Here is an 18,328-nt window from a genome sequence, read left to right as displayed (position 1 = left end):
ACCTCACAATACCCCTTAAGGATCTTGAAGGTTCCTCCAATATTTAGGACAATGTTATAACATGTTACTATAGGGAGATGTAGGTTGAATGTGTGCCACTGAAATCTTTATAGAGACCCTCAAAATATGTAAATTTGACAGTTGCTATTTTAATTTTAACGTCAATATACTGCCGTTGCTACCCGATTGGAGCTCATCAGTGTGCATGCTGGCCAGAAAGGGGGATGGAGCATCATCCAGCATCACATGCCGCTGTACCTGCTCTCCTCCAACATGGACCAGTGTTTGGCCCTGACGTCAGCCGTTACCGCCCTGCCTGCAGTATCGGTGCCTACAGATGAGGATGGAGACTGGATACGCGGCCTTGCCATGAATCCCATCCAAAGGAGGAATTAAGGCGAACTAAGAAAGAAACAAATATTTAAAACAACTTTCGGATGGGGACACCCAAACGTGCACCGTTCACATCTGTCGCGAGAAAAGATGCTCGTCGGCGGCCGAACGCGAGGGAGCGGCGGGCTGTGCCGCTCCGGTCGGGGGCTTCCTCAGTTTGGCAGAGCTCCTACCAGCGCGCCCGCTGTGGAGTCGGTTTAGTGAAGGCATCCTCCGGGTAAATATCACCAACCCGTCAGTTTTCAACATTACCGCGGATTGACGAGCAGGGGTGGAGGAATACCTTTAAAAGGGTGGAGCTGCGGTTTCTTTAATAAATGATGAGGAATTCCGCTCGTCACTCTTGAGCCTAAATGTGAAAGGTTGATTTGATGTTTATGTCTCACAGACATTGTGTCCGCTGATAGGCACCCCCAGCACCTTGTGTTTTTTTTCGTGTCTGAACAATGGCACAGGTGATGTTATGTCACCGGACCGACCGGCTGCTGGCTGGTGCGGGACTACCCCAGGCATTCATGTAAAGCGCCCTGATGGTGGCTCTCCACGGAGGGTGTTTATGCAATCCGACGCAGTGTTGCAAGTGGGCTGACTGTCGTTTGATGTTACTCTGCTGTCTCAATATGATATGATCCCCCAGTACTGCCAGGCCTTGATATTTCTGTGAAATATGCGTAAAACATCGCAAAGTGAGGGAGCTGTCCCTGCATGGGGATGACAGTGTCGAGGCGATGCTCTAAACAAGGGGGCCCACTGTGGATTTTAAAGGCGTAAAAAGCGGGGAAAGCCACCAGACCGACCATGTCGAAAGTTGTGAGTAACAAGGAGAAGAAATCCTTCAGCAAAAAGCTGTTCCGGAGGAGCTCGGTCCGCTCCGTGGGGAGCTTTATGAACAGAGTTCTCCGGACTCTCTCGACTCTGTCTCATTTCGGCACCGACGAGCAGGCCGCCGAGGTTGAGAAGGACGACGCAACTTTGATCCCGACCACGACTGGAGGGTCAGTCCCGTCCGACGACAGCGATTGCGGGGGTTTCCCATTCGGGGACAAGGTGCCGGGTGTCGCCGGGCTCAAAAACCACGGCAACACTTGCTTCATGAACGCTATCTTGCAGTGCCTGAGCAACACGGAGCTCTTCGCTGAGTACCTGGCTTTGGAGCAGTTTAAAGGAGGAGGAGAGACCAGCAGCAACAGCGACAAGGCCAAGTCTAACGGGGTGCTGGTGCAGAAGAAGGGCAGCCAGCAGCAGGAGGCAGGGGAGGTGACAGAGCAGCTGTCCGGTCTGGTTCGGGCGTTGTGGACCTTCGAGTACACACCTCAGCACAGCAGAGACTTCAAGGTATGTTGTCCGAATTTAAATTTTCATAATTAATCTCACAACAAGTAGACACTGAGGCACATGATAGCTGCATATAGACCCAAATCATGTCAAATACCTTCACATAGACTAGATTAAAGTTTCCAGATACCTTAATGTCCCTCATCTGTTTTAATAAACACAAGGGGAATGTGAGGATCTTCTCAAGTTTAAAGCTTTGATGATTTTTGTTGAAGTTTGGTTGCTGTTTTCCTGCCAGCTGGAGGTTAATTTTAAGCCATCTGTTCACTTGTGAACAGAGAAAGTATTATTTTAAACAGAAGAGTAAACTTTTGAGGGTAGATACAAATGGGCTTGTAGCACCTTAGCCCCAGTTTGTGCCTCTAATATGATACTGTTACTGATAACTAGAGCTGCAACGATTAATTGATAGACAGAAAATTAATTGGTATACTATTTTCAAAATCGAATAATCTTTTTTTTGTCATTTTTAAAGGGAAAATGCCAGACATTTGCTGGTTTCATCTTCATACTTGATGATTTGAAGCATTTCTGTGTCATACATGATAGTTAACTGCATATGTTTGGATTTTAGACAAAACAAGACATTTGAAGACGTCACCTTGGGCTCTAAGAAATTATAACAGGCATGTTTCACTATTGTTCTGATATTTTTACAGACAAAGCGATAAATTGATGAATCGAGAAAATAATCGGAAGATTAATCGATGATGGAAATGATCGTTAGTTGCAGCCCAAAGGATAAGACATGAGATGCACACATGGGGCTAGTAGTAGTAATAGTAGTACTAGTACTGGTAGTAGTAATTTTGCATAATGCTACTTTTTTACTATTCTTAAATAAAAAATGTCTTTTCTGCATTCTGCACACACTGACATCTACAACATCATATTCAGATGCTTTCTTTCAAATGGTAAATTATGACTGTGAGCTCATTAAATATTGTGCATATGCCTCATTTATCAGAATAACTGCAGACAGTCAGATGCAGTGATTATGCATCAGCCTTGAATGACTGGTTTGCTTGTCAACAAGTTTCTGGAAAAGAATGAGTCACAGAACATCAGTGTTTGGTCGATTCTATAGGAAAAAAATATTGGTTTTACAGTTTAGATACAAACTTGTTTGTCTCGCTGTATTTGGTCAAGATTCAGATTCCACATCAGAGCCAGCAGAGCTCACACTTATTAAGTTTACGTAATATTTGCTCTTATTATTAGTAGAATAAAACCTAGTGAAGTCAGTGTCAGGAGACAAAACTCTTTTCTTTAAAAGGCAGTTTAACGCTGGTCAGCTGAGTGTTGAGTGCTAGAGCTGAGCTGTAATTAAACTCATCAGTTTTTTTGAACTGCCTCTTCTCTGCCACGGTCGATTTGTCTGTTCCACACTTCTCAGCTTTTGTTCCAGCCCTTTTCTGCGTTTTCATCATTTCACCTCATAAAGCACTGAAAAGTTTGCCTGTCAAAATCACAAAGGCTTGTTCTCTTCACAAAGCAGGGATACTTTTTGTTCTTCTTTTTCTGTCTGATAACCTATTTTCATCTTAAGTTCAAAATACATAATAGAGAGGAGCTGAATTGAAAAGGACCATACTACACATCACTTATTCTTGACGGTGTTACTATTTCTGTCCATTTTTTTCTACCTTGGTTGCCAGCCAGAGTACAAACTGTCTGATTGGATATAGATTATTCTCTTTAGAGAGACTTTGAATATGTTTGACTGGGTAGGGAAATACAGCTACAGGCTTTCTGTCACTTTGCTAAAGAATATATGTTAATTTGAGTATATAATTTGTAATAAACTAGGAAATCTGATATCCAAAAACTCACCATTCTTGTTAGTTAGTGTTTTTTCTCATGATTATCTAAATAAACGGGGTGAGATCCAGTAATGTCATTCCTTATATGTTTGGGGAGGAATGCAATAGTTATGTAACTTACTTTTTCATCTAATATCTTTAAAAAATTACATATCTGGATGGATTTTGCTCTCAAACTTATACGTCACCGCCTTAAATGCAGCTAATTGAACTCAGTGTACATTACAGCCGAGCGTGCACATGTGACCGCTTTGTGCCGCTTCTCTCAGACCACAATCTGAGCCATAACCGAGAGCACTTAAAGATCATTAGGAGGACATCCGTTATAACAACACAGGGGAATTATCCACTGTGTCTCAGAAGCCATTTTCTCTCAGAAGCAATTGGTGTAGAAGATTATGGTGTTGTACACCACCCAAACTGCCTACACAAACTCTCGAGGATGATTGGGAGAGACCTTCACCATTTGTGAAAAGTGCTACTTAATTTGACAACATGATTGATGGTAAAACAAATCTGACAAATGGTGGTAGCCTGTAAGCAACACAAGGCAACTGAAATCAATGGTTGATACAGTTCTAAGACTTTACAGATTAGGTCTGACATGTATTATAAATATATATTTAAGGATCAAATTCAAGCATTGCTTTGTGATAATGGTCCTTTCACCTGATTTAATTTAAAATATAGTAGATGGAGAATGGGTTCAAATGAGTTACACCTTGTGGTACCTATATGCAAAATAATTCCTGTGATCAGTGACAAATCCTGTTTTTTTTCTGTGTCTGGTGTTTCATTGTGGTAATGATCAGCCAAAATAAAATTATAAAAAGAACCTTTAATGAGCGCTAGCACTGATTTTGCACACGAAGATGAGTTTCCTTGTCGTGAGGAGTACTACTTAGACTGAGAAAACAGTTGTGTAACATCCTCTTTGTCTCTGGAGGAGTTTTGTTATGTCAGAGAAAATAAGGGATATATCAGATTGAACTTGAGACTTCAAATTTAAAATAGAAGTTTCTTAAGTGAGCATGTTCTTCCCAACACTTACTCTTAATTAGAATCACTTGAAACTGTGTTCACAGACAATGAATGTTTGCACTATTGCATTTATTTAGGTAAGAGCTTCATTCAAATGTTTTGTCACCTACAATGATCACTTTTACGCAAAGCATCACGCACATTTTGGACACTTTCTTTTATTCACCAGGACCTTGAGAGGAACGAACTGCATAACAGTTTCAAAAAGACAAATATTTCATAAAATGCATAATTGATATTCAGTTTGAGTGTGATGTATCCTCCCTCAAACTGTCAGAGTAACATACTAAAGCCAACTTAAGATCTACTTTCATCAACAGATTTTTACTTAAGGACAACCTCTGTGGTCAAGCCACAGATGAGAGTCTAGCTCTTTGTTTGCACCACTTTCTGCAGAAAATGGTGAGGCTGCCTTGCTAATGCCTTCAAAATGAGGAAGGATGTCTCATGGGACGGGCTGAGAAAGCGCACATTGCTCGGTTCCTTCATATCTTTGACCTTGCGTGACATTTGATAGCCCATGAGTAGAGGTGACTTTAATAGCTGCCAGCCTGGGTGGCTCTGTAGTGTACACACTGTTGTGATCTCCAATAGCTAATTGTCAGTGAGGTTAAGCTGTCGATTTTCAGCCTGTGTCCTGGTTTTTAAAAAGCCTCTCCGCGCCTGCATTTCACCATCACCCACACCTCTGCTGACCTTTAGGATTGTGCTGTTCATGATCCTGGTCAAACTTAATGAATATTTTATGACAAGGCATGGTTGAAAGAAAGAAAGGGTACTCATTGCACTACAAAATCCCTTCTGTCTTTTTGAGCCATTAGAACCATAATATGTTTATTCTGCTCTTGTCTGCTGCAGAATGTGGTGTCAAAGAGCGCCCTTCAGTTCAGGGGTAACTCCCAGCACGATGCCCAGGAATTCCTCCTCTGGTTGCTGGATAGAGTCCACGAAGACCTCAATAACATCATCCACCCTGAGAGCAGACCCCCAAGGAAGGTAAACAGCAACACAGTTGGACAAACAGTATAGACAGTACATATTCAGATATAGTGTAATCTGAATCTCTGATCAAAGTTTTTATATTTCAACAGGATGTCGTCTCTTTGGCACAACCTGCTGTAATTTCACATGCATTATCTTGTGCTTCTTTGCCAAATAATTGCACCGCCTTCCTTTGTTTTTCCAGCCTCCAGTAGAAGATGAAAATGCCCCTGAAGGATCTCCACTACCAGCACCTGGCTCTTTTGTACAGGAGCTGTTTCAGGCACAATACAGGTGAAACATTCAATCTCAGCCCAAGTTTTCAAGTGATATTAATGTATCATTGTTTGATTCATAGATATCCACTGATGATACTGTTTAATTGCAGGTATATAATCTGTTTATACCTAATGTAAATACTGATTTCTACATTAATGATTAATATGAGAGAGTATTTCCTCAGAGAGTAGAAAAGGTGTCATCTATTGACCTTGATAAATATACATATACAAACGGTACACAAGTTGTGGGACCTTTTTCAACGAGTGTGCACATTATTTTGTCTACCCCCCTGTAATTTTTTCACATCATATCTTTATGCACAACTATAATCTTTACAGCACATCAAACATAACACTGTACAGACCATTGACTAGAAGTGAATGTTATGTTTTTCATTCGTGTATTCCACTAATTTAGTTGTAGTTTTGGGAAATGCACTTCTTCTCTTTCGTGCTGAGAGTTAAGATCAATATCACTCTCATGTCTGTACGGTAAATGTGAATCCACATCTAGCAGCTGATTAGCTTAGGTAGTCTGATTTTGTTACCTTTGGACAGAACCAGGCTAGCTGTTTCCCTGTTTCTTGTCTTTGTGCTAAGTTAGCCAATCAGCTGGTAGTTGTAGCTTCATATTTACTGTACAGATAATTAGAGTGGGTTCGATCTTCTCATCTAACTCTTGGCTAGAAAGCAAAGAGGCATATTTCCAAAAATGGCTACTACTCCTTTAAAAATGATACACTGTTCCAGCTGCCTTACATTATTCTCATCACGTCTCTGTGTAGGTCCTCTCTGACTTGCCCTCACTGCCAGAAACAGAGCAACACTTTTGATCCTTTCCTCTGCATCTCACTGCCAATCCCGGTACCTCACACACGGTAAGGTGACTCTGTATCTAGTTTATGAGTAAGACAATATCTGTCACACCAAAAAAATGTCCCTCTATCCGAAAATGCGAGCAAGGCAAGATCCAGTCTCATTTTGCTGTTGAAGCCGGCATTAAAAAGATTGTCAAACCCAGCATAGACAAACAACATGAAAGATCTGACAGGAGAATGCTAAAATTAGAAGATGCTGTCTATCTTTGAACCATAACTCTAGCCATGGTTATGAAACAGCCAATTAATTTCACTCTGTCTGTGTTGCAGGCCCTTGTATGTGACAGTAGTGTACCAAGGAAAGTGCTCCCACTGTATGAGAGTCGGGGTGGCGGTGCCTCTCTCTGGCACCGTGTCCAGGCTGAGACAAGCTGTGGCCCAAGAGACCAAAATCCCTGCTCAACAGGTGCAGCCTCATTTGAAATGTTCCTTCTGGAGGACATGAATGTATCAGAAATAAGAGGATTAAACTTAGTGTGTACTACTTTGAGGAAACTGGATAGAGAGAAGGAGTGTTGGTTAAGTCTGTGTTTGCTGTGTCTCATAGAAGATTAAGATTATCTAGACTGATTTGAGCTGAATTTTACTATCAGCGCGATATAAATATTTATAAGCGTTCATTGTATTTCAGAATCTAAAGCCTCTCTGATCTGAATTTTTGTTACTACCTGGTAGATATTCTGGAATATCTGGGTCATTTAGATCAAATGAATTAATTCAAACGCCACCCACACCCTGCTGTTGTTCCCCTTTTTTGTTCTGCTCAGATCGTCCTCACCGAAATGTACTACGACGGCTTTCATCGCTCCTTCTGTGACGACGACGACGACCTTGAGATCATTCAGGAGAGTGACTCCATCTTTGCCTTCGAGACACCTGAACTATTCAGACCAGAGCAGATCCGCTCGAAGCGAGGCGGTACAACTTCCTGTTTATTCCTTCAGAAATTCGTTTAGCTCTTTGTCTTATTACAGCAGTAAGAGACTAAATTAGATAAGAAATGGACTAATATTGGATATATGTTCTAATCGGGAGGCTACTACACATACTGACCAGTATATTGGATTGATTTTTGAAGACGCTTACAAGACAGTGTACGGTTCTAACTTCTTAAAACTTCATGTGAGTAACTTTTTCTGCTTTATTACAGGGAGCCCACATGCAAATCTCAACCAGAACAACTTGAAGTATGGCACAGATAATAACAGGATATCTACACAAATACAAGAGCCTACAACCCCACCTCAGAGTCCCAATAAGAATACTGGGCAGGCTGAGAAGATCGTCCTATTGGTGTGTAACAGGGCCTGTGCTGGACAGCAAGGACGCAGGTACTTTAATGAAGAGCAGTGTTTTACGATTTCTATCACTGTGCCCAAGAAAGCATTAAAACTGTATATTTTTTTACGTTTTTCCTGCAGGTTTGGTAATCCATTTATACTGTATTTGGAGCGTACAGTGACATGGGATGTACTGCAGAAAGAGATTCTGGAGAAGATGCGGCATCTTTTGCGCCCTGGAGTCTTTGTGCAGGTACATAACATACTGTAACGTACTCTTCAGACGCATCCACACAGACAATTGGATGTCAAAGAGGACTTGACATGCACATTTCCAGGTCTATATTTATATTCTGGGGCTCTACTAGAATATCTTTGCATGATTTATAGTTCAAACAACTTCTCTTCCCGCATACTAGCCCTTTATGCAGCCCCTTCAGTTCAGCCTGTCTGAAACAGGCCGCTTTAGCTCCTGTCCCCCCTCCCGATGAGCCCACTCTTGATTGATTTGTTAGCTCCTAAAGATGCGCCTTGGCAGACTTCTGCCAGCTCTGGAGGCTACATAAACAAACAATAGTAGTCGGATTTTGCTTCTTTTTCCAGGGGTCCGTTTCACAAAGCAGGCTCAACAAACTCTGAGTCTAATCCTGAACTCTGAGTTGATCTACTCTGAGATAGGAAACTCTGAGTTTCCGGTTCCAGAACAGCTGATTTGAGTCAGTTTAATCAACTCGGAGTAGTTTCACCTGTAGTTAAGCGCGTGCACCACAACGATAAAAAGCCAACATCAATGGTGCCCCGATTCAACGAGTCACCATGGCAACGGGGATGAGGAGGGCTGCGTTTTTCGCCCCACTAGAACTAGAAATCTTAGTGCGCTCATACGACGAGTTTGAACACGTTTTCAGAAAGAAGTGCATCACCGCTGCAGCTGCAAAAGAGAAGGAGACAGCGTGGGAGAACATTGCTGCTCGGGTCAATGCGTAAGTTTAAATGTAGTCCTTTGCAATCACAATAATAGTACAGAGGAAAACTGCTTGAATGGTCGCCTATTAATTTATTTCATTTAGCCTAGGTGCAATGCCGCGGGGGAGAAGCGCACTTGGCAGCAGTTTAGGATGAAATATAAAAACATTGTTCAAACAGGTAAAACCTCAGCATAATCTCATGGGGGTACCTCATTTTGATCATGTTTTACATTGTTAAGTAAATATTAAGTGGCTGTTTGACTGCTGGTTTCACACACATAAATGTCTTCTAATCTATATCACGTTCTATTAAATAATTAAGCCTATTTAAACTAACACAGACTTCCACTCAGCCAACAGAAAGAAGGCAAATGCCCGTAAAACGGGTGGTGGTCCAGCACCGCCACCCCTAACGGAGGCAGAGGAGCTGGCCCTAAGCTCAAAAAGATAATTGTCTGGAAATGCTAGAACATTTATGCGCGGTCTGATAACCATCTGCCGACGAATATTTAGGCTAATTCTATGCGCAGTAATGCTGCACCTTCATCCACGGGATCGTTATCAAAAGGACATGCCATGTTAGTGAAAAAAGTCGCCACCTACTGTGCCTAATGGACTTCTAATATATTGACTGATTTTTTTAATGATTTTTTTAAATGACAGACGGCAGAACTACGCCAAAACTCACCTGCTGATTGAATGAATGAGGAAATCAAATGGAGTGTGTGGCTCTGACAGAGGGTGGAGACAGAGAGAAACTCGAGGTTCATTGAGAAAAACCTGGTCCCGACCAGATTAGGTTCATAGTCTGTTACTACGGTAACTGACCGAGAGCTTAAATTAACTCTCTCTCTGAAACAGGCTAGAGTTACCCCTCTTTCTCTGGTTTGAGTTACCTCCCTTTTTGAGACGGAAAACTTGGAGTTTCAGGGTTAACAGACTCTGAGTTTTCACTAAACCTGCTTTGTGAAACGGACCCCCTATTCTTAAGTCGAAATATGAACTTGTTCAAGCCTGAATCTGATCCAAAATATACACCCGTGGCACAACCTTAGCAAAAACAGTTAAGGAGCAAAACACAGTTTGTGGGCATGCATGAACAATCTGATGTCAGTTTGATGTGAAAGTAGAGGAAACTTTGCAAACAGAGCGTTCAGAGCAGGCTGGAGCCTGGGCTTTTGAAATTAAGGCCTCATTTTTACATACGTTCACCTCAAGTTTTGGAACTTTGACCATGTTTAACAGACATCTGACATCATAAAAGTATATAAATTACAAAATTACCTTTTAAAGTAATTGTTTGATAATGCTGCCATGTCATGTTTTATAATGTTGTCTCGTTCTTGATGGTCTGTAGGTAGGACCCTTCACTTTGCGTGTGGTAGGAGTAGTTGGAATCACATATCTGTTGCCTCAGGAGGAGCAGCCACTCTGCCATCCCTCTGTGGAGAGGTAATGTCCCTTTTCACCACCAGGGGGAAGTGTTACCTTATACTTGAATAGTATATACTTGAATCATTATATAAATCCTGCAGTCCACTTGAAGTTGATTGAAGAGCTACAGAATGTGGGCCGACTCTTTAGTCGTGCTGATGTTAAAATATCTCTTGAGATATATAATAGCTTGTCTGGTTTTTATAGATTTTCCTCTAAGAGGGTGTTGACCATTGAGATTATTACACGGATTTATTAAAATGAGGGAATGAGAAAAAAAAAAATTGCTTCACCGCTGCCACATGAAAAAACAAACAGAGGATGAACCCTTAAACTAAGTTGAAGTTTGAAATAATGCAGTACTTTTTTGGTTTGTCAGAACATATTTATCGCATTTAATTACTGTATACTTCATGACCGCAATGCCTACTAATATGCAATTTCAAAAAGGCATGCTCATCATCAAACTCCAAATAAAATTCTTTTGCAAACATAACTTTTTAGATACAAAATTATCTGTTTCTCTGCTTTTTCTCTTCTTTTCTTTCTGCAGATATGTACTTTTGTACTCATTGTAGTGACTTGTAGTGGCAATCTAAAATTGAAACTTACTCTATTGTAGTCTAATCATTCTATACAGTAATAATTCTGCATAAATGATATCAGCTAAATGCCCACAATAGAAAATATAATGTGATTTCCTGTTCTGACCTAATTTTTTAACAGAGCATATAAGTCTTGTGGTCCTGGAGGGCCACCTCACGTCAAAATTGTTGTTGAATGGGACAAGGAGACGAAAGACTAGTAAGTGAGAACTGACGAGGGCTGAATCTCATATCACACATATTTCATTAAGTTCAGGGCAGATGTGTGATGTGTTATATCTCCCCTGAGAACTCAACAAAAATATATACTGTAACTGTCTTTTGAAGTTCTGTTTGATCCCTCTGTGCCATGTTACGCCTGCAGTCTGTTCAAAAGAACTGAGGATGAATACATCCCAGATGCTGAGAGTGTGCGTCAAGTAAAGGAGCAGCACCTGCAGCCTCAGACCTGCTCACTTGCCCAGTGCTTTCAACTCTACACCAAAGAGGAACAGGTAGGCTGAAACATCATGTATCATGTAGGCTGCAGTAGTGTAGTGGTGAGAATATCACTGATACTGAGTACATATGTGAGTTCAAGGAGGTTTCTTAAATTAAGAAATCATTTGATGTCCAGTAGATGGCAGTACAATTAAGCTTTTCTACATGTTTTTATATAATATTGTTTCAGTATAAATACTGTTTCGTGTATAAAAATGGCATCAGTTGATATGTTTTACAGTACCAAAAAACATAAAACAGTCTAAATAAAACATAAACACAAGTTGGAGTTGAGTTGCTCTTTACTAACTAAGGTTTCTTCCAAAATGATTTCAGCTTGCCCCTGATGATGCTTGGCGATGTCCACACTGTAAGCAGCTTCAGCAGGGCAGCATCAAGCTCAGTCTGTGGACCCTGCCAGACATCCTCATACTTCACCTGAAACGCTTTAGACAGGTAATGATGAAGACAGAAGTCTTGATTAAGTCTGAGAGTAACCAAAAACATGAGATATCTTTTTACATTACTATGTAGGAAGTGTTTATGAAAAAACTTGCTATTCGCGAAGTGTATACTGTTGTCACTGAACTTGAATTTGTAAAATAAATGATCCATCTGACAGGGCTTGACATTAGCACCCGCCCACCCGCCAAATGCAGGTAGAATTCAGCAGTTGCGTATCACACAGTCACTCTTACTAGCTATTTTGGCGGGTGGCATTCCGTGTTGTGAACTCTTTTGTCATAAACTGGAGCAGCGCTGCAGATCGATCCGAGGAAAACTGCTGTCAGCTCGACTCCCAGTGAGCATTGCCTTTCCTACAGCCACTTAGAGGGCTGATAAATGCCCCCCCCCCCCCCCCCCCTTGCCTGCTGCAGCTACGAGAGCATGGCCAGGCTGCTTACACACACTCAAAACCCTTACTGCTGCATCTACATACAGTTCACATTCACTTCTGAGGATGTAAACATACAGCTAGCAAGAAACATTTAGAAGTATAGAATTCTGTAATTTTGAATCAGGAAACAATTGAATTGGTTGCATGTTTCATACAACATGAGCTTTACATACAACCTTATCAGAGCTGAATATTTGATGACTGTAGTGTTATACATTTTATATTTTGGTGTTATATGGTCATTTACATTTAAAAGGTTGTAAATCTAGTTCTTCAAATAAATTGTAGCACACCGTAGTCAACTTTAATCAAATAAAATGTAATTTCCCAATAACAAAATTGTGACAATGAAAATGTTGAGTGGCTACCAACTTTGGAAAACCACTAGCCACAGTGGCTGGTGAGCAAAAAAAGTTAATGTCAAGCTTTGCCTTTAGGATGGGGATCGACGGATGAAGATGCAGAACATGGTGAAGTTCCCGCTGACTGGCATGGACATGGCTCCGCACATGGTAAAGAGGAGCCAGAGCAGTTGGAGTCTACCCTCCCACTGGTCGCCATGGAGACGGCCTTACGGGATGGGCCGTGATCCTGAGGACTACCTTTATGACCTGTATGCAGTGTGTAATCATCATGGGACCATGCAGGGAGGACATTACACAGGTAACAGAGCAGCAGCATCCACAGAATCAGTGACACATGTTCCAGTTGATTTTTAGTAACTGGTTTTGTTATATTTTATTGCTTTCTGTCTTGTAGCTCAGTGTAAGAACTCCATTGATGGACAGTGGTATTGCTTTGATGATAGCGATGTTCAACCCATTTCTGAAGATGAGGTCTGTAAGCAGACTGCTTACATCTTGTTTTATCAAAGACGGGCCACAATTCCATCTTGGTCTGCCAACAGTTCTGTTGGAGGTAATTTTTATTATCATATTTAATTGCTGTAAACTCCCTTACATCTTGTACATGTTTGAAGGTTCCTTTTGAAATATATTGCACATGTTTAACCACTGTCTGTTTGGTACTTTAGGATCCACTAGTTCTTCATTGTGTGAGCACTGGATTAGCCGGCTGATGGGTAGTCGTCCACCTAGCCAAGCCTCATCTGGTTCCTCCAGACGCACCTCATTGGCCTCCCTTTCTGAGTCCGCTGAGTTTGCTGGTGAACGGAGCGAGGACGATGGTGAGAGACACTTATTTCCTGAGCTTATTTCATTGTTTCTAAGGTGACAAGCATGAATATTTTCTTGGTGAATCTAATATCGATGTGTATCTTTCTACAATGCAGGCTTATCAAGCCGGTCAGCAGTGAGAGGCATGCAAAGACAGACATTCTCCTCAAGATCTTCTATTGCCAGCCCACTAGTGCTCGGTGAGAACGGCACTAAGCCATCCTGGTCACACTCCGCTAAGCTCCAACTTCGTTCCAACTCTCCCTCACGCTTCTCCCTGGAATCCCACTCCTCCTCCCCGACACTGGAGAGGATAGGAGAGGTGGTTGATAGCAAGCTGTCAACCTCCTGCTTCAGTGGGTCACCTAAGCCAGAAAGATTTTCAGGGGGCAAGTCATCTCTTGCAGCTTTGGATAGTAATCCAGGCAGTAAGAGGCTGATAGAGCAAGTTCACTCCAAGGCTGTGGCACAGGCAGAGCAGAGGAGCTCCACCCAGGCTGGGGATAACAATAATGTAGTCACTGCTGCTGAACAAGTCAGTCCTCGACACGGGGCGACTGCAAAGGAGCCGAAACAAAGAAATGGGGCTCCAGATAGCGCTGCTGTCAAAAAGACCTCAGCAAAGACCGGGTTGGAGAGTGAAAGGAGTCCCAAGAAGCGTCCTGCCACCTCCTCAACATCGTCCAGCTCTCTGTCTCCTGCATCCCCAGCCATTGTCAAGTCACCGTCTCGAACACAGACCAAGGGTGCAGAGTCAGCATCAAATCCCAAGGATAAAAGTGATGGACCACCTAAAGCTAGTAAGGCTGGTTCCTCAAGAACAGCAACCCCCTCCAAGAAAGGGTCATCACAAACCCAGGAGGTAATACATCTTGACTCTGCCAAACAGAAAAAGAGTGGTTCTCCAGGATTACAAAGCTCACAGCCTCAGAGGAGGACATCACCCAGAGGGGGAGGCGAGAAAAGTTCTGCCTCAGGAAGGACTAGAGTAACAGACAGGAGTACTAGTCGTGAATCCTCACGGACCAATGTGGTCTCAGAGAAGAAGGTTAACCATGGAGGTCCTCCCTCCAGGTCGAGTGCTGGTAGTAAAGCGGAGGTCAGGCCTGGCCGTGCTGTGGAGAACAAGGCGGGAGGCCGAAGCTCAAGCAGTAGCTCCTCCATGACTAGTCTGCGATCCTCGAGTGTGGGTGTTTCATCGGTGAGTGCAGCCCCGCCATCAAAGGGGCCTCGAAGGAACAGTAAGATAGAGGACAAAGGTTTGTCCTTCTTCAAAACTGCTCTGAGGCCCAAAGAGACACGCAAGTCAAGTGATGGTGGGAAAGCAGGGGCGGCAGAAGCTAAAGGAAGTCCAGAGGATGTTGGTGGAGACGCAGCAAAAGAGGGAATCCCGCATGGAGCAAGCAAGAAAGCCCAGAATGGGGCTTCAGAGGCCCAGACTAATGTGAGCACAGCCAAAGACAAGGAATCCTCTAAGGTGTCCAGTGCAGCTAAGCATTCACTGCTGCCCTCCACAAAATCCAAGCTATCTGGAGCAGAAACGACCACCCAGTCCTCTGCTAATGCAAAAGAACCTTCAAAGAAAGAGCCTGCTAAAAAGACAATGCAGTCCAGAAAAATCCCTATCAGCTCCACACAAACTAGCCAGAGGTCCAAGTAAAGTTCTTTCAAGGGCCCAATAACAATCTCTCTAGTGCAGCTCTGAGGTGTTTTACGATCAAACTAGACCGAGTGTCTGACAAACATCTTTAAAGCACCTGTAGCTTTTCAGTCGTTACTGAATACCAGCTGCCATACTGGACATTTACTGTCCACATTGTTAAATAGTTATTTAGGAATGGATTTTAACGAAGCACTTTGTATGGATTGCAATGATTTTGAGGAATATTATACTGTATTATAAATAAGCATGGGCTGCACATGTGTTGAATTATTGCCTTGTTCTGTCTGTAGCATAGTTGGGAGAAGTACATCTCAGTAGGAGGTGAACATAAAAGTGACTTTGCACATGATGGAAAGCAGATATAACGGCAGAATGAAACCTTTTGAGATACATGACATCAAACACGGACTACTCAGTCACCAAAGGAAGTTTACTGGCAATTTTTAACATGAAGATGCAGTGAATTATTTCCAAAAATCTTTATCTACAAGCTCTCCATCAATATTGAGAGCCATATGTCAACAACAAACATCAGTGCCTCAGATAATCATAGTTAAGTATTTAATCAAAATTGTATAACTGCAGGTGTTGGTAAATTTATAATTCAATTTTAATATTTATTAAGCACTGAAAATGTAATTTCAAGTAAAAACCCGATTAAGCCTATTTAACCCAAACTGCTGTTTACATATGCTCCTTGATGTAGTAATTGTGCAACAGCCTTTAAGAAGTATTTTTGTGCAGCCAAAATTAGACTGTCATCGAGAGGCAGAGGAGAAGTGCAGGATAGAAGCATGTGTCGTTGGTATTAAATGTCTGGAGACCTTGGTTTGTATAATGGTTCTTAAATGTTTTGTGTTTATTTACCAGTAATAACCTGTTACCCCTCAGAGAACCCCACCCACCACCCTCTTCTGCCCTCCAGCTGCTGATGCCAACACTTGACTGCGGTGCCCTCATGGGGATCAGCCTCTTCAGACTGCCAGACATCTCCAAACATTCCTCTCAGATGAACACAGGGTTAATGTACAAAAAAAAAAAAAGCCACTAACGCACACAGACAGCATATTCAAAGACAGCTGGGATGCCTTTGTTGAACACCATACATGTACATATAGCATTATGGTGTGTTTTACCCATCCTCTGTCTTCACGTGTGACATTACAGCTTGCGCACATCTTTAGCTTGCATTTACAGAGTTAGACCAACACCGAATGCACCGACGTAGATTGAGTAAAAAGATCACCATTCATGAAGTATATGACAGTTGTTGCATGATAAATCGCTTACGCATGCACTTAACTATGCAAGCAAATTCTTGCTAATGCCCACACTGAGTATGTAGAAGTGCTACTCTTGGATGTGTATATATTTCTAATTGTATATTTTTCCAAATGCCAGCATCAGAGAGCATGTTAAGGCATTCTTTATTAAAGCTTTGTTTGCACATTTCTTCAAAGTGATATACATTTTGTATGGATGATAAGTATTGCTCATTCACCCTCTCAAAGTAAATCAACTCACATGCAAATGATTTCTGTATTGTATTCATTTGTCTCACGCTTTTTCCTCATGATTCCAAGCTTTTTTCTTTTCTTTTTTTATTACTTTGGGAACAAAATATTGCTGCATTTTACAAATTGTGCCATGACTTTCATTTATCAACTTTGAAAATGCAAGTTTTAATGAGATTCTGTAAAAAAAAAATTGATCCACTAAGGCTGAGGAATTAAAATTACACTGTTCCAGAGAGAGTAGTGTTTCATATAGGACTGTTTTCTGAGACTAGAATTTTACCTGTTGACAATTTATGTTGGGGGCCATTCAAGAAAAAATGCTGAAATAACCGCTGTTTTTTTTCCCATGATGATCCAAAAAAATGTTGATGTGCAATATAATCTCTAAAATCGGACACTGTGTTGATGTCAATTGTTGTGTGTCTCAAAAAACCTACAACAAAACCGATACTGTTATTGGATGGACATGTTTTTTTTAAATATTAATGCTCACCTAGAAGAGACTTTTTATCACTGTTGGAGACTGCACTGAAAGGCATCATTGAACTTTTTTTCAACCGCATACAAATATTGAAATGACAGCAAATTATAATTATATACAACAGAATTTTAAATTAACTGAATGTCAGTGTCACATTCAAGGAGCAGCGTTTATAAATAGACCACAAATGGTTCCTTGATGCGCAGTGCAAAATAACACAAGATATTCTCCTCAGTGCCTGGTGGCTACAGTGTGTCCATACTGTGGTTATAACACCCAATACATGCAGTATATAAACATCGCAGTGGCTCTGAAATGCAGTCATGTCTGCAATAGTCTTGAGTGACTGTAGAAAATCTTCAAAATCAGCACACAATGTTGATGAAATAAAAAGGATGTACAAATATGTTGACATTTATTTATTTTCACAGATGCATGAAAATGATTAATGCTTTTTTATTTTTCCATTTTTATTCTGTGATATAATGTAATTTTTATTCTTTTTTTTTTTACATTTATGGTGTTCACCCGTTTGATGAGAGAAAGCGGTGTTTGTTGGCATTGATTTAGCAATGCAAGAAGAAAATAAATGATATAATTAAATGACATTTTGAGGACATATGTAGGTTTGGCTGGTTTGTGTTACTGTACATTTACAGTTTTGTGTTTGTTTGTTTTCTTACAGCTTCTCTTGTGGATTTCTATTTTCATTTCTCATTTCCTCCACTTGGTGGAGCTCAGTGTTTGCCTAAAAATCTGAATAGATAGAAAAAAAATAACAGGTTAGGGAAATAAAGCAACATCCGACATGAATTTATCCCTGAGAAATGCCCTTCAATTTGAACTTGGGGGATTATTAAGATATATAGTACCGTCAAATATAATGCTGTCAGCAAGGGAGATATGTTATTAAACTACAGCACCATCATTTATTTAGAGCTAACTCAATTGGGGTTTTATTAGTTTGGCCCAAGACTGGGCATATTAAGAGTTAATGCTGCCTCTTTGTCTTTCTGTTCTTGTAATTTTGTATAACAGTCATCAGTTTTGGGAATTACATTTTCACCCTCTCACTTCTCACCTCTTGCGCAGTCT

General features: G+C 41.3%; 1 protein-coding gene across 1 annotated transcript; it reads left to right on the top strand.

Annotated features, from left to right (window-relative positions):
• Positions 1-280: 280 nt before the first annotated feature.
• LOC121887541 (ubiquitin carboxyl-terminal hydrolase 31-like) lies at positions 281-16,766 on the top strand. The gene is made up of 16 exons (XM_042398377.1): positions 281-1,728; positions 5,451-5,588; positions 5,779-5,867; positions 6,640-6,732; positions 7,003-7,138; positions 7,500-7,650; positions 7,883-8,063; positions 8,154-8,265; positions 10,338-10,432; positions 11,141-11,218; positions 11,384-11,513; positions 11,836-11,955; positions 12,835-13,060; positions 13,157-13,315; positions 13,431-13,583; positions 13,689-16,766. The coding sequence occupies exons 1-16, from the start codon at positions 1,192-1,194 to the stop codon at positions 15,230-15,232; spliced, it is 3,942 nt and encodes a 1,313-aa protein (XP_042254311.1). The 5' UTR covers positions 281-1,191; the 3' UTR covers positions 15,233-16,766.
• Positions 16,767-18,328: the final 1,562 nt, after the last annotated feature.

The sequence above is a fragment of the Thunnus maccoyii genome, chromosome 20 (genome assembly GCF_910596095.1).
Source record: "Thunnus maccoyii chromosome 20, fThuMac1.1, whole genome shotgun sequence".
Classification (NCBI taxonomy): domain Eukaryota; kingdom Metazoa; phylum Chordata; class Actinopteri; order Scombriformes; family Scombridae; genus Thunnus; species Thunnus maccoyii.
Note: the sequence above shows the minus strand (reverse complement) of the source record. Positions and strands in the feature narration are given on the sequence as shown.